At 45.8% G+C, this 23,537-nt stretch overlaps 1 protein-coding gene across 3 annotated transcripts in view; it reads left to right on the top strand.

Moving 5' to 3' along the window:
* LOC138521376 (ADP-ribosylation factor 1-like) overlaps nt 1–23,537 on the top strand; it is a 234,865-nt gene that overhangs the window by 132,509 nt on the left and 78,819 nt on the right. For all 3 annotated transcript variants that reach the window (XM_069634166.1, XM_069634164.1, XM_069634165.1), the window contains one exon: nt 603–768. In XM_069634166.1, the coding sequence (XP_069490267.1) occupies nt 621–768 (148 nt within the window). In that variant the 5' untranslated portion in view covers nt 603–620. The remainder of the gene's footprint in view (nt 1–602; nt 769–23,537) is intronic.

The raw sequence follows: 23,537 nt of genomic DNA on the forward strand, positions 1-23,537 counted from the left end.
CAATAGCATTTTTTGACCAAACCATTCCTTTAATGAGGTATTACAGTGGGGCAAACCATCAAGAGCACCTTGGAGCAAATAAAGGGTAAACAGTTAATTGAACAAGGTAAACTAATAGTGTTGCACATCAATGGAAAGCAAGAGGGAGCATATGGTGAGTACAAGAGGGACATATGGTAATCCGAAATTCCTGGGAGCAGGATGCACGCGTAATGGGGCAACACGTTTATCTGGGATTCGTAATATGCACACTGTTGCTTTTTATTACCATGTAGGTAGTGCTTACATGTTCAAATGTGTAGTTTGTAAGCTACTTGCAAAGAATACTGAGTGTATGGTTCTATGTCAAGACAGTTGCGGTTAGTATGGGTTTTGTCATACGCTATTCCGTGCATAAATGTGTGTGTAATTTCACAAGAAGGCTAAATTGTCAATGGCCGAAATTCTGTTATACCTGGAAAAAAGAGCAAGCTGTCCTTAAATGAATAGTAATGGTGTAGTCGTTTTTCTTCTTATGGTGTGCACGTTATTTCTTTACACTTGTTTTTGTAGCATGCAAAGGTTTGACACTTAATGCTTTTAACTGTTTTGCTTCTCAACAGGTCTGTTGAAACTCTACAATGGGGAATATTTTTGCAAACCTGTTTAAAGGCCTCTTTGGCAAGAAGGAGATGAGAATTCTAATGGTGGGGCTGGACGCAGCAGGAAAGACCACCATTCTGTACAAACTTAAGTTGGGCGAGATTGTTACGACCATCCCAACAATAGGTACTGTGTGTGTTTTGTGTATTTAAAGAAATGCATAAACTATCGTTTTCTGAAAATGGTAATTCTACATATTGCAGTTCTGAATTCCCTGTAGGTAATGACTTTTTTGCACACAAGCTGGGCTAAAGGAATGAGTATGTGACAAGTGTTTAATGTTAAAATTGTGCATACTTGGAATGCAGTTCTGATTGGTCAGCCACTGAACTAGCATGCTTTTATTTTGCCACCAACAATTTTCTTTTCTTGCATCTTATCCCCCCCATGGGCATTGCACACTTGGTTAATTTTAAGCTTACAGCTTCAATTACTTTTCATATCAAAATGTCTTTCAAGCCCTGTGTTTTGGGCACTATAGACCAGTAGTCGAATTTTTCACCATCATTTCAGAGAAAATATTCTCCAATCAGTCTTCCCAATTGATAGTAATGTCGTGTTTTTTTTATTTTTTTTAAATTGGTCTGGTGAGTCCACGTTCCCCTTAATTACTTTTAGTGCTAGACTGGTCTTAACTTTCCATGAGATCTTTACGTTTTTTACACATGTGGGTTCTGCTTTAAGTTCAGTAGAATTCGGGTACAACTTGCTAGTCTGAGGTCTAGAAGGATGCTGTCCCCTTTGCTTGCTGGTAAATAACACATTTGGACGAGAATTGATTTGTACATGTGGTGATTCTGCAATTGCCTCAGTTAAGATTACTTAAATGTATGCACGTATGTAAAATACTAACTCTTAAATAAGAGTTTACTATGGCTGTGACCACTGTCTCAGTCCTGCAAAATATTCTCTGAAATATCAGACAAATCACGAATCGCTGAAATATTGCCCTCTTGAAAATCACGTATCGGGCCACTGAGCAGGCATGAAATTTTTAAAGCAGTTTGAGAGTCTCTTCTGCATTTGAAGTGCATTTTTCTGAAGTGCGTTGGTCAATAATACTTAGCTGCCTTGCACAGTGTTCCATGTAGTTTTACCCGGAAATGACTTGGGAGTAATTCCTTCTATAAAAAAAAACTCTAAAAGACCCCCTTTTCCATATGCTGTACCCCTACCCCAAGCCGCTTCCCACTCCTTTTGATTACTTATCCCACCAGTTTTTTTTAAAGGATTTTCTTTGAAGTAAATATCTTCAAAAGTAATTCCTGTCTGTAAAACGGGGAACACTGCACAGCGCAGTAAAAGCTTCATACAGGATCAGTAAGAATCACTATCAAATTAGATTAATAAGGCCATCATCCAGAAACTGCAGTATTGCCCAGGAGACGAGATCCGTAACAACGAAAGCAGGCATGATTGGCTTGATCAGGCACGGTTCGCAATACTGATGAGTAGGTAGGGAATTTATTATAAAAGTCAACAGACAAAGATTGGCCAAAACGAGACACAGCAATGTCTTAGCAATCATTACTTTTTTTATGAGATTGAGGAACTACTAGACTGGACTAGCCGTAATGATCTGATGCAGGATTAGCAAAAATGACAAATAATTCAGACTTTATATTGCTCGAGCTTTCCATCTCTGTCCATTCTTTCCAAATGTAGTTCTTCTGCAAGCCCGTCCTCCCCATCATTAGCAGTCTCAGATTGCCACCCATGTCCATCCCACCTCTGACATAATGCAACACTTCACCCCCTCCCGATAGGTATTTCCTCATTTTACATCCACACCAAACGGTCCTAACTCCCACCCTCTGCTCACCACCTCGGGCACTTCCCCCACCCCTAGTAGCACACATGAGCAAAGAAATTGCATTGCCTCACATTCACGTGCCCCAGGCGTATGGCCACTTTCCCTCCATACAGTTGCCTGACAATGTGTACAGAGTGGAGGGAGACGGAAAGGAAAGGGCGTCTCTGAGAATAAAATAGTAAAAGGGAATGGGGGAGGGGAGACTGGGAAAATGAGATAATTGATCTGAAGTGATCTCTTAGCTAGGTTGCTCATTTTGGAACCTCAGGTTGACCTCCTGACAAAAATAGTACCAAAATAGTGCAGCCTGGAGAAAATGTCACCACCTTGTTTCTCTTCTGCCAAATGCAAAAGGAGCTCAGAAACGAAACAAACGGAAATATAACGCACTTTGAGCCAAAAAAAGAGTGAAAGCATATTGAGTGGATAAATTGCAGATTATCAGTCAAGATTGGTATTCAAATTCTGTTTTGCCAGCATCCCCATAATTATGTATCCTTGGGCACATCACTAACCTCTCAGCCGAAATTTAGTAATCTTTCAGCAATGGCAGTGTATGTGCTAGCTAAGCGCTATATAAAACCATTCTGGAAGGAACAGGGTGCTGCGCAATAGTGGATGCACTAATGGGATTTGATAATATGTGTACAAGTAGGACCGTATTAAGGCTATAGTGGTAAAGCTATTGAGAGACTGGATAAAGAGGGTTGTAGCCAGGGGATGTGCAGGTTGGGGAGGGAAAAATGTATATCGTTCTTGATGTGTTGGTAGAGCTACATCTGTAATCCAGTTGAGCCTAGATGACTGCGAGTTTTACAAGATTTTATGTAAATGAACCGTCGATTCCTATGTTCTGCCCTTGATGCCACGTGCTATGATGGAGGAAGCAGTGTGCCCCATGCTGCAAAGGTTGTCATTGAGCTACTTTGCCCAAACTTTCTTTGCCTTGGTCTCTGTCCATTTTTACAACTTTAGAACAGCAACTCTGAATTAAATGTGTCGGCGTGTCAGCCCAGGTTTCCAAATGTCGAAGTCGCTTCGGTTTTTCAATACATTTTGAGTATTTTATCCTGGAGATAGCCACCAAGAAAAGTTGGTTGTTCAGACCCATTGGCACAACATGCTACAGCCCTAGGTTTCGCATTCAAAAACCCATCAACAGTTGAGAATTATTTGTCATTGGGATGGGGTGAGAGCGGGGGCGGGGGGCAAATTCAGTCACCGCTTTTTATTTTGTTGGCATAATATCACTGGTTCTAATCCCACTTTTCCCATATCCGACATTGTGTGATCCCAGGCAAATTGCAGCTATATTACTTTAAAAAAAAATGGCAGGGAAAGTAATGGGTGGAGATTGGATACAGGGACCCTTTGGTACAAAAATATGGACTTTTCTCTCCGCACCTCAAACTAAAATGGTTTCCTCTTGAACAAATCAATTTCTCTGAGATTTTGCCTTCTTCTTTACTTTTTCTCATTGTCCCAAGTAAAATTGTACTTCCTGAGAAACATTTCCATCTTTTAAAGTTCTTACTTGGACATAGTCTTTATTTCATCTGTCCTTGTCTAGTTACTGGGGTAGACTTCTGCAGGGGGAATGCAGTCGGCATGAGTTTGGATGCTTGATACAAGACTTTTTCAGGACTCTCGATATTCCCCGAGGTGCGTTTTTATTTATAAACCTACCACTGCTACAGGTTGTTCCTCTGCCACTCAAGGTCTTCCCGTCATCCATTTTTTGGAATGGTGAGTTCTAATCCTGATGGGTAAGCTAACAGCTATATTCGAAGTGAATACGCCTGGAATGCTCTTCTGCAAACCCTGGCATTGGGCACTTCCTGACTGGATCCTTTTCGTAGGTGAGTCACCTAGAGGCACTGTCAGTGCTCCTGCAAATTACAGGCTTGTGCACGCTCCTTGTGATTAAATGCTGCATTGGTGCAGTGGGTTAGATAGTTGCACAAAGGGGTCTTCCCAGTCCTTCCTGGCAGAACTGTAATTGCAGTCAGTTTCTTCCCCTGCTTGGCAGCCATCCACTCGCCTTGGTGACAGCAGTACAGATGAGCAGTGTACAAGTCCATTTCACTCCCTTAAACAGCCAAATGGTCTCAACAAAACACAGGAAATGTTTACCTGGGAGTCTCCCCCACCTCTTTGTTGCCATCAACGTTGCTTCCAGCCACACAGCTCCACTGATACGATCTAATGCTGCCTGACCTAAATAAATCCCTAATCTAAACATCTTTCTTTAAATTGACATTTGCTGTGCAAGGTGGAAAGAAGTATGGAGTGCAAAACGATGTTGGGTTTAAAATATATTTTTACTCGCCCAAATCAAGTTTCGTCTCCCTTCCTCCATCCATATCCTTGAAACCTCCTGTCCATGAGTGGACTGGACAAGACATTTTCCAGCAGAAACTCCTTGCACTATTAACATGCAGTGATGAAGCACACCTGGGCACGCATGAAACTGTTCTTTTCTGGCCTTACGCCACATGTTTCTTTCTCTGTGTTGGCTGGACTGCAGCCTCCAGCTGTGTGATTTTGTCATCCCTTTACCTTGCTTGCTTTACCCACTTAATTTCTTGGTGCCATGCAGTTTTCTCCTTTGCCGGGTAAACTGATTTGTTTTCTTCTGGTGGTTGACTTGTAGGGTTTCTTGCCAGACATGCTCGCTATCCCTCTGTTTGGAGCCTCTCCACCATTGGCACTGCTGCTGGTCCAACGACTCTTCCGAGGTGTGTGATTTTATTCTAGGCAGCCTCTGCAGTATCTTCAAAATGTCCTTGATCAAAAAAAGATTGCAGGTAAGTAACCATCCTGCTCCAAAGGCACCCCGCCTAGCGACTCCTTGCCACGGTTTGCTCAGGTTCGTAGAGACACTATTGACTCCTAGCTTGCTAGGGGCATCCCCAAGGATCCTTTCTAAGGCTAGATACTAGTCTGGGGCCTACACTTGGGCAAGAGCTGCCTGAGCCATGATGTCGGGAATCCCAAAAAGGAAATCCCTATGATCCTCCCTAAGGTTGAGATTTAAGTCCATGTCAAGACCAGAGGATCCCGAACGTAAAGAGTTTAAGACCAGTTAAGTGTATGAGGTGCCATGTAAAAAGGGGAAGTCAGCCCGTAACTCGTACAGTGGCCTTTTTTAGCGGACTCCCTATATATAACTAATTATTATGCCATTGTGAATTTTTAGTTTCTTTAAGAACATTCTGGAAAAAGAGGGTAGTCCCACAATTGCAAGCCATTAGTTTTGCAATCTGCTTGGTCAGCACCAGTCTGGATTTCGCCCTCCACATAGCACTGAGCCTGCATTGCTATTTATTGGTGTTTTATTTGTCTATAGCATTTGAAACCTTGGATCACAAAGTTCTTCACGAACCAACTATGGTTGCTAGGGTTTTCGTTCAACCCTCTGCTGTTTTTTTCATTTACCTTTGTCCTTTTTGCTTAATCTCAATGGTATTTTCACTTAATGTGTGGATACCAAGTTTGGAGTCCCCCAGGCACTCATTAATGAGGGACTCCTTACTGTTTTAAAAAACATGTTTTACCATTTCATGACTTGAGCACTAGGCTGGACATTGGATTTCAATGTTTGGGCTGATGATAGCTTAACATTTGCATATCTGTTTGCCATTCTGTGGATAATCATGTCTTAGTTAATTTTGGCTCGGATTTAGGTTTGGCTTAGCCTTTATACTGATAAATCTGAATTGCTAATCATCCATCCACATAGATACTCCTCTCTTGCCTTCTCCTTTTCAATTGGATTCCTGTGTTCTCAGGACCACACTTAAAGTTAACTAGTTAGGTTCTCTACTTTGATTCAGCACTGACTTCTTCAGCTCTGCTAAATCAGACGGCGAGTCCAAACCACTTCCTCTGACTGATTTAAAAAAAAAAATCAACAAAAAAATCTGATCCTACTAGGGATCACTTGACTGTCATTGCGCAAGCCATTATTGATGCCAAATTTGAATATTGTACCTCTCTATACTTGGGCCTTCATAAATTCCTTTGCCTCAAGCTACAGGTGTTGCAGAATAACACTGCCATAATACTTGTGAACATTCTCGATTTCTCATATTTTCTAGTTTGGAGACTTCTTCATTGGTAACTGGTCTCTGCCAAAAATGTTCAATTTGCTACCTTGCTCCATACGTTTATTTATGGGAAAGCCCCATCTTAATTGGCTCACAGACTGACCCTCTACTCAAATGAACCCATTCATGCTGATATTTCTCAATGATCATTTGTTCTAAATTTGAGCTGAATTATGCTGGAGGGAGGCATGTTGCAGTGAAAAGCACTAGAATTTGCAACATACTACCTCTGGCATCAAGATCATATTTTAACTTCAGTAACTTTCGTAAAGTTCTGAAGATTTCTCTATGTGTCCTATTTAAAAATTAGAACTTTGCATGTTGTAATCTGGTCTTTGTCTTGTCTTAGTTCCTATATCGCTCTAATGCTTTGGGTGTGAGCGTTTTATGCATTTAGTTTTAAGGAAGTAGCCAGGGGCACAAACTGTTAAATCAGTGACTGTGCTCTCCAAGCCTCCTCCAGAAGTTCTTGCAGTAGCAGAGGACAGATGCCACTGCTTGCTTGTGAGAAACGGGCATGCTAGAACCCTAATAGGTTCTCCCAGGACTCCTCGGGAAGTGCTGGTGAGCCCAGGTTGGTGGGGTTGTTTGCCCCATTCTACTCTGGTGGGGCGAGGGGTATTTCTATCTAGAGGTTTGGAGGGCTAAATCTTCTGACTCCTGTGTCCTCACAGTGGCAATTTGAGAAGAGCATCCATGCCCTTTGAACCCTCACTGCACTTTTCGGTCTTTGAGTGGCTAGCCTTGGGGAAATTTGAGCCTTTCTGAGGACACTTGCAGATTATCATGACGTCCTAAAAGCCTTTCACCAGAGGTCCGTACACGAGCTAGGGGTAAGGGTTCAATATCTCTTAATTGGCCATCTGTTTTTTCCGGCTGTTACCCATTTGTCCTTTTGCAGCCACAGCCTCAGTAGATCTAAACCTAGCTTCTTGCCTGTTTGGCAGCAGTTGCATCTGCTTGGAGAAATAGCAAGCTTGATGATTAGGGTAGTAGATCGAGATGTTCCTTGTCTTCTTCAAAGAAGATGAAGAGGAGACCTAGATCTCCCTCCTCTGATACTTCTAATGAATTGGTAAAATGTCCGACTAAGTCGGATTCCCCAAGGAAATGGGATGAATTTAGAAAGCAGATGAAGTTCTTTGAGAATGTGACCTCAACCCCCTCAAAGAAACCTCAAAAGAGCCAGACTCTGATCGCTCCGTTGGACGACGCAGGAGAGTCAGAAACTATGTGGAAAGATCCAGTAGTAAGGGTGAAGCTCAAATCGCGACTTGTCGTCAAATCGTCTAAGGTTCTTCGAGAATCGGGTGATTCCCCGACACACACGAAACAGACGTCATCGAAGCCCTCGACGACTTCGTAGACGCCGACGGCTTCGACATCGAAGCCGAAGCAGTTTTTGACACCTTCTCCGAAGAAGTCATTGATGCCTTCGAAAACTCCTTAAATTCCTTTGAGGCAAATTCAGACACAGGAAAGGAGATTTACTCCTTTACCTAAATTAGACTTTTTTTTAAGTCTGTCTTCTACCTTTGAATAGGGAACCTTCTCCTTTTGGGGTACAGTTTGGTACCAGATGGGTGCCAGAGGAGTTAATCGATCCAGAATCGAAAATGAGACATTTGTGACACACTTCACTCTATGCTAGTGGTATTGATATGTCACCAGAGCTAGAGTTTACAAAACCTGACGCTGCAGAACATGCAGATTCAGGGTACAGGAGTTTTATGAATAGGGTTGTTGAATACATGGGCTGGGGTAGATCCTCGCCCACATTTGATCAGGATGATATGACTGATATCCTGGACCAGGGCCCCCAGAACGACCCAGTTCTCCCATTCCATAGGGCACTTAAGAGGACAGTGGAAAAAAACTGGGAGGCTCCTGAGACTGCATCTGCAGTTAACAGTAATTGTCCTAAGAAATACAGAGCTTCTAGTAGTGATCTTGATTACTTGAGGCATCCCACGCCTGAAGGTCTGGTTATTCAGGCAGCAACTTTGTCAAGACAAACAGCCTATCCATCTATCCCCCAAGATGGAGGATAAGAAGGTGGATGCTTTGGCCCGTAAGTTCTTTACCTCGGGTAGCATGGCTCGCAAGTCAGCAAATGTCACCTGTACCCTGGCCAGGTTCACCCATACACTGTGGGACTGCATCACAGGGGCGGCTGATTATATTCCGGAAGGCGAGCAAAGGGAAGGCTTCCTGAATATTATAAAAGATGGCAAGGAGGCAATGGGGAATGTCTCCAATCTGGACTGGATACTGCTGATAGCATCAGCAGATCCATGGCTGCAAGCACAATGCTACGCAGATTTGCGTGGTTGTGGAAGTCGCGGTTTGCACCTGATGTGCAGGCCAGGCTACTCCACATGCCTTTTGATGGCTTGAGGCTGTTTGGCAGTAAAGCTGATAAAATCTTAGAAAAACTGCAGACCTCCAAAGCGGCAGCTAAATCTCTTAGCACCTCTATGCAAAAGCCTCAGAAACCTTATTCGGGCTCATCTTCCTGGAGAGGTTGTTCTTTTCGATACTACTCTTTTGGTAGAGGAAGAGGACAGGCCATACAAAGAGGTAAAAGAAATGTCCCTCGTGGCAGACGAGGAAAAGGTGCAAAATCAGCCTCAGGAACGGCATCTTTGCCCTCAGCAGCTGCCTCCAAGTCACTCTGAGGCCTTATCACACAAGACCCCGGTGGGAGGCAGAATCTCACAGCATCTGAAAGAATGGCGGGGCATTACTTCAGATGTTTGGGCACTGGAGACAGTAGCACAAGGTTACTGCCTTCCCTTCCTAAAAAGGCCTCGGGACCATCCACCAGGAGCCAACTCTGTCAAAATTCCAGATCTGCTCCTTGTGCAGGAGATTTTAACCCTGCTAGAGAGAGGTGCAATAGAACATGTACCTGTAGCGGAGAGGAACAAGGGTTGGTATTCCCCATACTTTCTCATCCCAAAGAAGGACGGAGGATTGAGACCCATCTTGGACTTAAGAAACTTGAACAAGTTCCTCAGGAAGGACAAGTTCAAGATGGTATCTCAGATCCTTCAGGCTCTCCAACTCCCAAGACTGATTGGTATCATTGGACCTTCAGGATGCTTACTTTCATGTGCCAATCCATCTCAAGCACAGCAAGTACCTGAGGTTGGCGGTTCTCACTATCAGTTTCGAGTTCTGCCATTCGGGCTGACCTCCGCCCCGAGGGTTTTCACCAAACTGATGGCGGTTGTGGCAGCGAATCTCTGGAGAGGGGGATTCACGTCTACCCCTACCTGGACGATTGGTTGATCAGAGCGCGTTCTCCCGAACAAGCTCAGGAACATCTGTCAATCGCCTGTCACGCCCTTCACAAACTGGGTTTCTCCCTCAATTTCAAGAAGTCCCACATTATACCATCCCAAAAGATCCTGTTTATCAGAGCAGTCCTGGATACTTCCTCGGGCAATGCCTCGCCTCCCGAGATGAGAGCTCTCCACATTCTGCAGATGGTAACAAAGTTCCAAAATGCCCAGCATCTTCTGGCCTTCGGTTTTTCTGAAGTAGCTCGGTCTCGTGGCATTCTGCATCTTTCTCGTGCCAGAGGCCCGATTGAGGATGAGATCCCTTCAATGGGCTCTCAGGACTTAGTGGTTCCAATTCTCAGGGAATATGTCGGATCTTCTGCAAGTTCCAAGCACAGTTGCTCAAGACCTTCTTTGGTGGCTTGCAACAACAACATTCTCAAGGGAGAATCTTTTTGGCAACCATGGCCGGAGATAACTGTAGTGACACACACCTCACTCACAGGGTGGGGAGCCCACACCAAAGATCTGACTATAAGCAGTCGTTGGTCTCCATCGGAGTCCAGACTACACATCAACCTGTTGGAGCTGAGGGTAATCAGACTAGCGCTGAAGGCCTTCATGCCCTCTGTACAGGGAAAGAATGTCTTGATAATGACGGACAACACGGTGACCATGTACTACCTCAACAAGAGAGGGGTAGGGTCACTACCACTGTGCAGAGAGGCAATGTAGCTCTGGTTCTGTGCAATACGAGAAGGAACCTAGCTGGAGAGCAGAACACAGCGGCAGATGCTCCGAGCAGGCAGAACAGTGTCCCACGAGTGGGAACTAGCTCAGGAAGTCCTTCGGGAGATCGTCACCCTTTAGGGAACCCCTCAAGTGGATCTGTTCGCGACCAGGGTCAATCGGAAGTGCGAACAGTACCGCTCAAGGGAATTTCCTCCGACAGGCGCTCTAGGAGACGTGTTCGTGATGAACTTGGAGTTTCCACTTCTGTATGAGTTTCCGCGAGTCCCTGTGATTCCTCACATAATCGGGAGGTCGAGAGAGTTCAGGAGAATCATGATCCTAATTGCCCGGGATTGGGCCAAGAGGACGTGGTACCCCGACCTTCTGGACATGTCCATCTGCCCTTCAATAACGTCTTCCGCAAAGAGAGGATCTTCTCTCGCAAGTGGAAGGTTGTGTTCTCCATCCAGAGGTCAAGACACTCAACCTTCACGCATGGTTTCTGAGAGGTTGAGATACAAGGATTGGGATCTTCTGGATGACCTAATGGAGATTTTGCTTTCGGCCAGAAGGCCAGCAACTAAATCCCTGTACCGGTGTCGTTGGAATAAATTCAGTATCTGGTGCAGTGATAAGGATGTGGACCCTTTTCAATGTAGCACCCCAATGGTTCTTTCTTTCCTATTGCATCTAGGGGCTCCAGATCGGAACAATTAAAGAATATGTGGCTGCGCTGTCCATTTTCAAGCGCTCCTCGGAAGAGATTTCCTACTTCAAAATTCCATTAATCATTCAATTCCTGAAAGGGCTCACTAATGTGTACCCTCCAGTCCCCTTTCATGTCCCGACTTCGGATTTCAATCTTGTACTTAAGTTTCTAACTTTTATACCTTTTTGAGCCTCTGCATTCCTGTGCCTTGAGGCTTCTAACATTAAAACCTGTCCCCCTTGTGGCCTTAACATCAGCCCGCAGGGTTAGTGAGTTGCAGACTCTCATGCAAACCTCTGTACACTCCTTTCATAAAGACAAAGTGGTACTTAAGGTTAAACCTTCTTTCTTACCAAAAGTAGTTTCTGACTTTCACTTGTCACAAAAAATCATACTACCAACGTTCTACCCTCCTCCTCATTTGAGCAAAGAAGAGGAGAGGTTTCATAGACTGGACCCAAAAAGGGCCCTCAGTTTTTATATATCAAGCAGTGTCAAAATTCCATCAGTATGACAAACTTTTTGTGGGTTATACTGGCCCTAAATTGGGATTAGCGCTGACAACAGACCATATCCCGCTGGATCATTTTGGCTATAGTTGAGTGCTACAGATTGTCGGGAAAGGACCCGCCGGATTGGCTTTGAGCCCATTCCGCTAGGGGTATGGCTACTTCTGCGGCTCTGAAGAGGGGAGTCCCTGCAGTGGATATTTGTTCGGCTGCAACATGGGCATCAATGCATACCTTCATCAAGCATTACTGCTTAGATGCTGCTTCTTCCAATGAAGGTTTATTTGCCAAGGAGGTATCCATGATAAAAATAATTAGTACTCCCACCTCCAAAATTACCACTGCTATGGGAGTCTATCATAAGATGAGGAATACGTGGGAGGACACAATCCATTCGAAGAACAAGTTAATTACAAACTGTAATGCTCTTTCGACTGGATGTTCTTCCCACGTATTACTCATCGCCCCTCCCATCCTACCCCGCAGTACAGTTTACTTTAGTTACACTTCTCTCACACGACGGGTTTTTCAGTCATGAGGCACGTCTGGGTGTTCCTCGAATATTTCCTCAAAAAAACAGAACTGAAGCCAACGGGCGCAGCAGGAGCTACTTGTGCTGATGGTGACGTCGACAGTGCGGAGCCCGTCGAGGGACATAAACGCCACAACCTCATGAACCACGCCCTCTGCCGAGGATATTTTTTCCAAAGCAGCAAAGCTGGCGAGAACGAATATCATAAAATGAGGAATATGTGGAAGGAACATCCAGTCGAAAGAACATTAGTTGGTAAGTAACGTGTTCTTCAGCAAGCACTGCTGCTTGGACACAAGCTCTCGGTCTGGTTCTTGTTTTGGCCAAACGGTACTGCAGAACCTCTTCTGCTAGACCAATTTCGGTCCTGGCCTCCTTGGGTTGTATTGTTTGATAGACTCCCATATTTACGGCTGTAGTTGAATCAGGATATGTAAGTTACTCACCATAGTGGCTAATGCCTTCCTAGTCCATAGACCCGTGTTCTCCATACTACAGCCCACCTTCTCCACAAATAAGACATCAATCCTGTACGGCCTAAGCAGATGGAAAAGGGCTGGTGTGGCAAGGCCTATAGCTGCACCTGCATGGTGGGAGTGTCCATGTGAGCTTGAACTGTCGGGTAAAAACCTCATTGGAGTGCTATGGGTAAAAAGAAAATCCCAAAAAACAGGCTTTCTACCGAAAGATGGACAAAGCCATCTTGTGGGTAGCTATGGCAGAGCAATCGGGCTTCACTCAATGGAGCCTGCTAGTGGGATACATTTGGTCCCAACAGACACTAAGGGAACATGCTACATAGATGTACAATAGATCCTACTAGATCTCTGCTCTGCCTTTAAGACGGTTGACCATGCCATCCTGCTCAACCGTCTCTGATAATCTGGGGATCACTGATCAGGCTCTGGTCTGGTTAACTTCCTCTCTGATCGACCCTCCCAGGTCCAACTCGGGTCTTTCCTCTCCTTTGTCTCGCTCTTCACCTGCATGTTCCCCAGGGGTCTAACCTTTCTCCCTGGTTGTACAACCAATACTTGGCACCTCTCGCACACTGCATTGCTACTTTCTGCTCCAACTTCCAGTGCTATGCAGATGACACCAGCTCACTTTAAGGCGCCCCACTGCCTCCTCTTCTGCTCTCCCAGGTTTGTCTCTCTGCAATCCAAGAGTGGTGTCCCTTCTCATTGGCACACATGCACTCCTGTTTCCCCTCTCTGGCCGGCCTCTTCCCCCTCTCTCTGCCCAGTTGTATACTAATTGACCTTTTTTTGCAATTGACCTCGCGAGAATTTACCTAATTTAGGTCAGTTAGGACATATATGCGGGGGGGGGGGACCTCGCAACCGCCTCACCCAATCCAAACCCCCCTGCAACCTCCCACCCAATCCCCTTATATTTATATTCCAAAACCATATATATATTTCTGATGTTTGTTAATCTGCTTAGAATCACATGCTGTGCATAGTCCGACATCCAGTGGTCACTGCGGAGTATTGCATTTTGTTTTTTGTAGTGGAAAAGGGGACGTCGACAAGGCGTGTCTGTAACACTATCCCTGTAGTGATGTGCAGTGTACCCACAACCCCTCGCGCGTCGAGGTCCTTCAGATTGTTTTTTTCTGCCCAGTTATTGGTCTCCTTTATGCAGAGCTCCTCGAGAGACATTGCGAAATCATTTCCTCGACCCTTGGTCGTTTATTATTAATTATAACACATAGATCCCTCCCTCGACGTAGCTGCCAAGCTGTTCTCCGCCGAGCAAGATCTTTGACGGAGGGACGAGCGGAGGAGATCCTTCGGCGCTGCCGAACATGTGGCCGGGCCTCGCCGGCCTAACACAGTAGGGAGAGTGGGGTTGTTGGTCATTTCTTTAATACTCTGAGAATGCCTTTCTCTTTCCCCTCCCTCTCTTTCGAGGTCGTAATCACATTTCATGCCCTCAGCTATGGAGAGGACGCCCTTTAGGTTTTGCCCGCGTTGCAAGGGCAAGTTTACCTGGAAGGACAAGCACAAACGGTGTAACCGTTGCTTGCCCCTCGATCACAAAGAGGACGGCTGTGGGGCCTGTAAATTACTTAAACCCAAAACTTTAAAAGACCGCAGGGTCAAAAGGTGGGCAGCCTATGCAATGTCTAGGTCCGACTCTTCGCCAGCTGCCGCCGAATGCGACGAGGACAGTGATTACACGGCCTCCGCAACGGAGGTTGTAGACCTCTCGAAGGAGCGCTCCTGCTCCTCGTCGTCCGTCCCCGGCCCGACAAGCCCCGCTCATGCCCCGCTTATGGGGATGAACACCCCGGCGACAAGGACGAACACAGGAAAACACATAAGCACATACCCCATGGCACGCATTCGTCGAAGACGAAGGCAGCCATAGCGTCAATGGAGGCGTCGGGCCAACCGGCGTCTTCCGCGACCGGCGACTGGGCTTTCGGTAAATAAGGGCGCTATCCCCAAATCCTCAGGCGACGCGCCTCGCAAGAGTGCGTACGTTTCCAGTAAAGACTCGGCACCGCCTAGCGGGTGGGCGAGCGATCCCTCGACGGAGAAGCTGATCGCCAATAGCCTCGCGCGTATAGCTCCTAAAGACGGCCAGAGACGGACGACACGTCGCGAACCGCTCACAAGGCCAAAGAAATGCCGAAGACGCCGGAGGGTAGGCTGGCACAGCTCCCACTGTCGACAGAAGACCCTAGCCAGCGAGAGGGTTTCTCAGAAGGCGAAGGGACTCTATCTTCGACGCTATGGGACAGAACTAAGCAACTACAGGGAGAGGGAACTCCCTTTTCACTCCCAAACCGCTCTGGCCTACCTTACTGGACTGCAGAGAGGTTCCAGTCATGTATGGACAAGCTAGACAGGTTCATGGCCATCCCGGAAAATAGGACACCCTAGAGGCCAAGGGAGGTACTCCAGGAGGGGCCATGGGCTAAATACCCGAAGCTCTTTAACCCCCTACAGGAAGACATGAACTCTTACGACCTCACTGAAGAGGACTCTCACTTCCAGGAAGAGGATGAGTTTGTGAATAATGAAGACCAACAAGAGGTAGAAGGTTTTCATGATGACACTAATATAGGTGAGGAGGGCTGCAGTCGCCATCAGGGTCTACACACCCCGACATTATAGACATTTCTTCTCCTCAGACCACACCGGTCAGGTACCCATCTCCAGTAGACGATCAGCCCACCTTCAATGCGCTACTGAAGAAGGCAGCAGCGCATTTTGAAGTTGAAACTTGAGAGATCACCCCAGATACTGATTTCGTCGAAAGGATTATTAAAGAAAAACCTCCCACTAGTCAAACTATTCCTATCCTCGCCTCGGTTAAGAAACGACTCACCCCATCGATGTCCACCCCCGCGCTGGTAAGAGGGGTCAATCCAAGAATTGAGAAATGGTTCTCACCCTCAGTCAGACCCATTATAGATCAGGGGTCACTCAGTCCCGACTCCTTAGTGGTGACTAACACAAGGAAGAGGGCTGGGGTTCCACTGTCAACCAGCGAGGCACCCCCAGATAAAGAAGGGGTAAAGCTTTATGCCTTGGGCAAAATAATTTCCGCCTCGGCAGCGTTTTCAATTAGGATTGCCAATAATACATTGTTGGCAAGCTATGCTGATGCTCAATGGGGAAAGCTTAAGCAGGACATCGAAGAAGCCCCTGAACCTCTAAGAACTTGCTTAATGGCTACAGTTACAGAATGAGCTCTGGTCAACCAGAGCATCATTAAGAACACTCTTGATGCGCCAGAAACTGCTGGCCGTTCTTTGGTGCAGGGAATTCTGCTGAAGCGTCACGTCTGGCTTCGCAATTCCGGTTTCAAGTCAGAAACGCAGGCGTCGCTCATTAATAAGCCAATAGAAGAGCCAAATCTCTTTGGAAGGGCAGTGGACGATGCACTGGAAAATGCGAAGAAAGAATTTGACACCATAAAGACCTTAGACCAAATCTCAAAGCCTCCAAACAGACGGGGATTTGGGAACAAGCGCTTTTTTCGTGGCCAACGCCAACAGCAGCAACAGTATTACACTGCGGGCAACTGGCCCTCTAATCAGGGTACCAGTAACCAGTATAACCAAAGAGGACAACGCCGTGGCAAGGGCAGAGGCCGGGTCTCCAGCCCCAGAGGCACCCCGGCAAGTAACACCAAATGACCCGAAGGTTCAGGTCCCCTCCCATGCGTCTCCGGTTGGGGGCCGGATAACATCGTTCCTTTCAGCATGGGAGGGAATAACATCAGACCGGTGGATATTGTCAACCGTAGCCCACGAGTACTGTATAGAGTTCAATCGGTCCCCCACCTACAGACCTCCAAGGGGACGACGCCTGTCAACAGAACACCTCGTCATCCTCCTGCAAGAAGTAGAACAGCTGCTACAGAAAGGAGCAATAGAGGTTGTGCCCCTATCTCGGGTAATGGAAGGTATTTATTCAGTGTACTTCCTTGTACCCAAAAAGGACCTAACCATGCGCCCTGTACTAGATCTACGCCCAGCGAACAAATTTGTAAAACCACAAAAATTTCGTATGGTAACATTACAGGAAGTAATTCCCCTGCTATCTCAGGGGGACTACATGACAACACTAGACATGAAAGATGCATACTTTCATATTTTGATGTTGCCAGCGCACAGAAAATACCTCAGGTTCATGATAGAGGGCAAACACTACCAGTTCAGAGTGCTACCCTTCGGCATAGCATCTGCACCGAGGGTATTCACGAAGGCAGTGGCAGCGGCCCACCTGCGCAGGTTGTCCATACCGGTATACCCTTACCTCGACGATTGGCTCATAACAGGGGAGTCCTATGAGACATGCTTCTCAAACACCCAGAAGACAGACCTTTTCTTCCAACTGGGCTTCATCAACGAGAAGAAGTCCAGCTTAGAGCCCAGACAAATAAAACAATTCCTAGGGGCTCTAATTCGAACAAAGGACGGCCTAGTCTTCCCCTCCAACGAGAGGGTCCAGAATATGCTGTTTCAGATCACTCGATATGTGGCCGGTCGAGAGGTGACGGTACGCAAAGCAATGCGCTTGCTAGGAATGATGGCGTCATGTATTTATTTGGTACCTCACGCGTGCCTGCGCCCAATGCAAGAGTGGCTCAACAGCCAGTGGTGTCAGGCCAGCGGACAATGGGACGATCTAGTGGTGGTCTCGCAGGCCTTGGTTCTCTCGCTACGGTGGTGGTCGACGGAAAACCTGGTAATAGGGAAACCATTCGCCACCCCCGCAGTGGAAGCCACTCTAACCACAGACGCATCCCTCACAGGATGGGGGGCTCACCTATCCCATCAGACTGCTCGCGGAGTCTGGACTCCGAGCGTAGCTTCCAAGCACATACACTTATTAGAGCTACTTGCAGTGTTCAAGGCACTAAATGCCTTCCAGACACACCTAAAAGGGAAGACAGTGATGGTCCTCACGGACAGCACCACAGCCATGTACTACCTCAACAAGCAAGGGGGCACTCACTCTCCAGGACTGTCCAAGCTGTCCCAGAACATCTGGAAGTGGGCTCTCAGACACATGTTCCTATTGTCACAACATGTACCAGGGGAACTCAATCTGCTAGCAGACGAACTCAGCAGAGACTTCCCTCTGCCCTCAGAGTACGAATGGCGGTTACACGAAGACCGTGTCTTCGACCTCTTCAACCAATGGGGCTTCCCAGAAATAGACCTGTTCGCAACTCTGGAGAACTCACAATGCCTAGATTACGCCTCCAGATAACCCACAGAACCGCTCCAAGGGGAACAGTCTCTGGATACCATGGTCAGGGAAATTTGTTTACGCTTTTCCCCCCCGACTCCTCTGCTGAACAAGATAGTGCACAAGATGCACCAGGAACCAGTCACCATGATACCGATAGCCCCGCCAACCATGGTTTGCGCACCTGATGGAGATGTCACTGTCCCCACCAGTGAAACTGCCCTGCCTGTACAACTTGCTGTCACAGGACAAGGGCTAGACATTACACCCATGCCCACAGAACATGAATTTAGCAGCCTGGCTCCTGAGGTCATAGAATTTGGCCATTTACAACTCCCTCGGAGATGCATAGATATTCTTAAAGAAGCTAGAAAACCCAACACTCGCCACTGATAATCTAGCAAGTGGAAGAGATTTGTCATATGGTGTAGAGGTAAGAGCATCAACCCAGTCCACTGCTCTCCCACACAAATTGTCCTTTACCTGACCCATTTACTGGACTCAGGTCTGGTGTTCAATTCTATTAAAGTCCATCTAGCGGCACTTTCTGCATACACCACCTCTCAGCTTAAGGTGTCATGGTGGAAAGTCCCAGTTATCAAAGCCTTCATGGAGGGGGTAAAGAGGATACACCCTCCGATAGCAAACCCAGCTCCCGGCTGGGACCATAATGTGGTACTTACCAGGCTCATGGGCTCACCCTGTGAACCCATGCACAAGGCAACTCTTAAGGACCTCACCCTTAAGACTGCTTTCCTAATAGCTATCACCTCATTAGGAGAGTAAGTGAACTACAGGCTTTCTATTCTAGACCCCTTCGTAACAGTTCACAAAGATAAGATGGTTCTAGGCACACCCAAGGTTTGCACCAAAATTCATATCGAAATTCCATGTCAACCAGTCAATAGAACTACCAACGTTCTTTCAAAACACTTCCAATTTGGGAGAAAAGAGCCTGCATACACTAGATGTACGCAGAGCTGTCATGTTTTATATGGAAAGAACTAGACCACTGAGAAAGACTAATCAGTTCTTTGTCTCGGTGGCAGCAGGAAGAGAAAGGGATGCAGTCTCAAAGTCCACTATATCTAGATGGATTGTTCAATGCATCTCTCTGTTTCTCTCTTGCTAAGAGAGAACTACCCTTCAAGCCAAGAGCACACTACTCGAGTTACTGTGGCTTCCATAGCTTCCATAGCATTCATTGCAAACGTTCCCCTTGAGTCCATTTGCAAAGCGGCAACTTGGAGTTCTGGACAAACCTTTACAAAACACTACTGTCTAGATGCTCACTCTAGATCTGATTCCCAGGTGGGACAAGCAGTATTAAGACATCTTTTTATTTTCTAATGTTCCTTCTCACAACCCACCTCCAACTCCGGGTACTGCTCGCTAGTCTATGCACAGCATGTGATTCTAAGCAGATTAACAAACATCAGAAGACTATGCATTACTTACCGTAAAAGCATTTCGGATGGTTGTATCTGCTTAGATTCACATGCGCACACCCTTCCTCCCCGCTCGGATGGAAGGAACATAGACATCTTTCTACATCTCTCTCTTTTCTGTACTCACTCACGTATAGAAGGCTCCCTCAGGGCAGAAAAAATACAGAGGGACCTCGACGCCTGAGGGGTTGTGGGTACACTGCACGTCACTATAGGGATAGTGCTACAGACACGCGTTGTCAACGTCCCCTTTTCGACTACGAAAAACAAAATTCAATACTCTACAGTGACCACTGGATGTCGGACTATGCACAGCATGTGAATCTAAGCAGATACAACCATCAGAAATGCTTTTACGGTAAGTAATGCATTGTCATAAATATATCGCATCGCAATTCACTGGACAAGAATGATTAACTGCTTTTCATTTTATAAATCATGTCGCACTAACTGATGTAATTTCAGAGAAGGCGGGCATGTTTATTATTCTTTGTACCAAGCTCCAGGACAGTACAGGGCCTATAAAGAGGAAATCAGAGATCCAGGCTGCAAGCTGACCCAAGAGTTCACTTTTAATGATCACTTTGGCTGATGGAAACTACAGATTAGGGTGACTGTGTGGGAGCGTGTCTGTCTTTCGCTGTAAATATTATGAGGGACTGAGGATGGCCCTAAACAAGTTAGCCCTTTTCTCTCTGATAGATCATTGCTTCCACCTCTATACCCCAGCATTTTTCTATTTCATAATTTGTTTGTTCACTTTTGCACCCTTAAAAGGTCTACCCCTTTTTTTAATGTTCACTTTGGTCTCCTGTATCCACCGACCCTATAACATTCTCTCTTGCCCATCTCCCGGCATCACGTCTGAGAGGCTCTTTTTTTATCTATTTCTTTCTCACACACCTTCCTTCCTAAATCAATTCTCTAATTCCTCTCTTCCCTGGCCACCTTTGCTTAGCTCTATACTCCACTTAGACTGCAATGGCCTCAAACATGATAGGCCTTCATGTGCGCATGCAAAAGGCTATTTTGTCATGCATCTGAAGGGATGGGAAAGGTTGTGTGCGCACATGTGCATTTTTCGTGTGCATGCATTTGAAAGGCTACAGTTTGTGCCTGAAAAGCTATGCTGCATATGAAAGGCTAGGCGTGCACACGTAAGGCTGAGGACTCTGTGCATGTTAAAGTCTGCATTGCTAATGCGAAGCTGCAGTGCCATGGTATGTGTTGCTGTGTGTATTGTACATGTTACCATTTGGAGACCATCTTAATTCAATGACTGCACCAAAAGCTAATATTATGGTAAACCCATCTGTTACCAGGTCCTAGGTTCTGAGCCAAGCATGCAAAGCGTAGACTAGTCTTTTTTTAATTAATGCACATGCCATTTGATGGGAACTTGATATGCAAGCTGGCATTAAACTCATGACAAACGTGAACTTTGCTTTCCATTGAAAGTTGCCAGGTTTATAATTTAAGTGGCTGCGCAATATATGAAGCCTCCCCTAATTTGCGTATGTATTGACATCGCTGGAAGCAATACAACAGAAAATGAGCGCATATGTAACCTTGGATGTTAAATGTGATGATGGTAAGTTATATTACAAAAGTTTTTATAAGTCAGCCAAGAGACAAATCACTTTGCTCTTCCGATTAAGTGGCATTATCATTATTCTATATGAAGCAGTACCTTGAGCTTTTTTGTGTAGCCTACACATGTCAACTGAATGGCTCGTGGGCACTTTTGTGAGATCAAATGATTCCAAGGTTCACACACGTTGGTTAATTGTGAAGCTGGGATTTGAGACCATTCTGCAACATAAGGCCCTTAACCAAATATCTTCCCAGCTTTAGTTGGTAGAAATAGTACTTTGGTTTTAAATAACTCTGTTTTGTAGACATGTTTTGAAACTGAAAAATATATAAACCCATGTTGAGAACAAACACTGATTCTTGAATGGAAAATTACAAGAACGCAAAGTAATTTTGAGTAGAAAACAACTAGGAGTTGGTAAATGTGCGTTTAAGACTTAGACACACATAAAAGGTAATGTATGATAAGGTCACCTTCTTGTAGTCATTGACAGAATAAAGCTTGCTACTGCATATCAAGTGATGGGAAAGTGAACACTTGTCAGAAACAATGATCCATCAATGAACCACCACTAATAAGGAGCGTGCCACTTAAAGGCTCTGCCAATACATGTTTGTTTGATTTAGTTTTACATTTGTATAGCGCACTAAGCCCAAGAGCATCAAGGCACTGTTGCATGACCAGTTACTCAGGAATGTACAGACATTGGGCTAAGCACAGTGTAATAGTTACTCAGTAAAAGTTACTGTAGCTTCAAAGTTCAGACCAGGTATGGACCTGTGTCCAGCATTCAGGCAAACGGTGTTTTTAGAGTTCTTCTGAAAGTTCAGGAGGAGAGTTCAGCATGTAGGGTGGGAGGCAGGTGGTTTAAGTGTTTGGCAGCTGTGGCTGGGAAACTAGAGTCTCCAGCTTTGGTCCTCTTAAATTTAGGGGGAGTGATGCGGTGGACGTAGGCAGTTCTGGGATTTGTTGACTATTTACGAGGCAGCAGTGGGAAGCGCTGTTGAATTTGCTAGGGTAGCTGTGTCTGGTCAGATGTCCAACAAAAGGCATCCTATTTATAGCACCAGTGGTGAAACAAGCCTGCGAGGTCCCTAGGCCTTGCTGCCATACAGGTGAAACATGTCTTGCATTGGCCCTGATTGAAATTAAGTTTACACAAATTTGCTAATCGTATACGTTGAATTGCTTATCAAAATATTTTTATTTAGCAGTCTTGACTAATCAATTTTGCAAGACTAATTTATGCCTTGATATAAGTACCTCAGAGGGGGTGCAGTTGGTGGATTGATTTTTAGAGATATCGGAGAGATATATTATAATCTCTCCGATGTCTCTAAGAAGTCAATCCACCAACTGCACCTCCTCAGAGGTACTCTCACTTTACTCTCCTTCCCCCAGAAGCTCACTGTTTCTAGAGCTCTGGTTCTCTCCAGGCTTGATTACTGTAACCGCCTCTTCTTAAATCCGCTTGCCTCTACTCTGTCCTCTGTTCTAGATGAGTTGCAGGACTGCGAGACTTGTCCTTGGCCTCAAGCCCAGGGATCGTATCTCTCCAACACTGAAATCCCCCCCATTGGCTCCCAGTGGCTGCTAGAATCAAATTCAAGCCCATTTGCATTGTTCACAAGCCCTTCTGGGGCCGGGGACCAAAATATCTCAAACTTTCTCTTCTGAAGTATCTTCCTACTCGAGCCCTTCGCTCCTCCACCTCCTTGAGGGTCAGGTGCTTTTCCAAACAATGAGCTGTGGGCAGATCTCTCTTCGTGGGTGCTGCCCTCTGGAACAGCCTCCCTGTCTCTCTGAAACTTGAGCAGAACCATCTGTGGTTCCAGAAGCAGCTCAAGACTTTCCTCTTTTGCTTCTGCCTTCTCTCGTCCTCTTCCCTGCTGATCTTCTGTCTCTTACTGCACTGGTTACCTAGCCACCCTCTGAACCACGGGCCCAGGCCCCTGCCCTCCCAGTTGCACATTGCACTGGCACTTGGGGCTGTATCTGTAAACTTACAGTCCTCCTACCTGCACAATCTATCACTTGCTGTTCTGCACTTAATCTTGCACTGCCACCTGCTGGCCGCATTCTTGTTTATATCCTGCACTTGCTCCTCCTCCCCTTGGCACTTTTCCCTTCCTCTCTCCTGCACTTGCATGGTCTCATTGTCACTGGGCCTATTAAGATCGTTGTCTTATTTCCCCTCCTTTGTCACGCTTTGAAACACTTGTGTATGGGCGTGCTATAAATAAAATAATCATATAAAAATATACACTTTAATTTTAAGGTTACACATGAGAAGGCATAAATTAGTCTTGCAAAATTGATTAGTCAAGACTGCTAAATAAAAATATTGTGATATGCAATTCAACGAATATGATTAGCAAATTTGTATATCCTTCATTTCAATCGGGGCCAAAACACGACATGTTTCACCTGATTGCCAGCAAGGCC

Source organism: Ambystoma mexicanum, chromosome 13 (assembly GCF_040938575.1).
Source record: "Ambystoma mexicanum isolate Mex_15411 chromosome 13, UKY_AmexF1_1, whole genome shotgun sequence".
Taxonomy (NCBI): Eukaryota; Metazoa; Chordata; class Amphibia; order Caudata; family Ambystomatidae; genus Ambystoma; species Ambystoma mexicanum.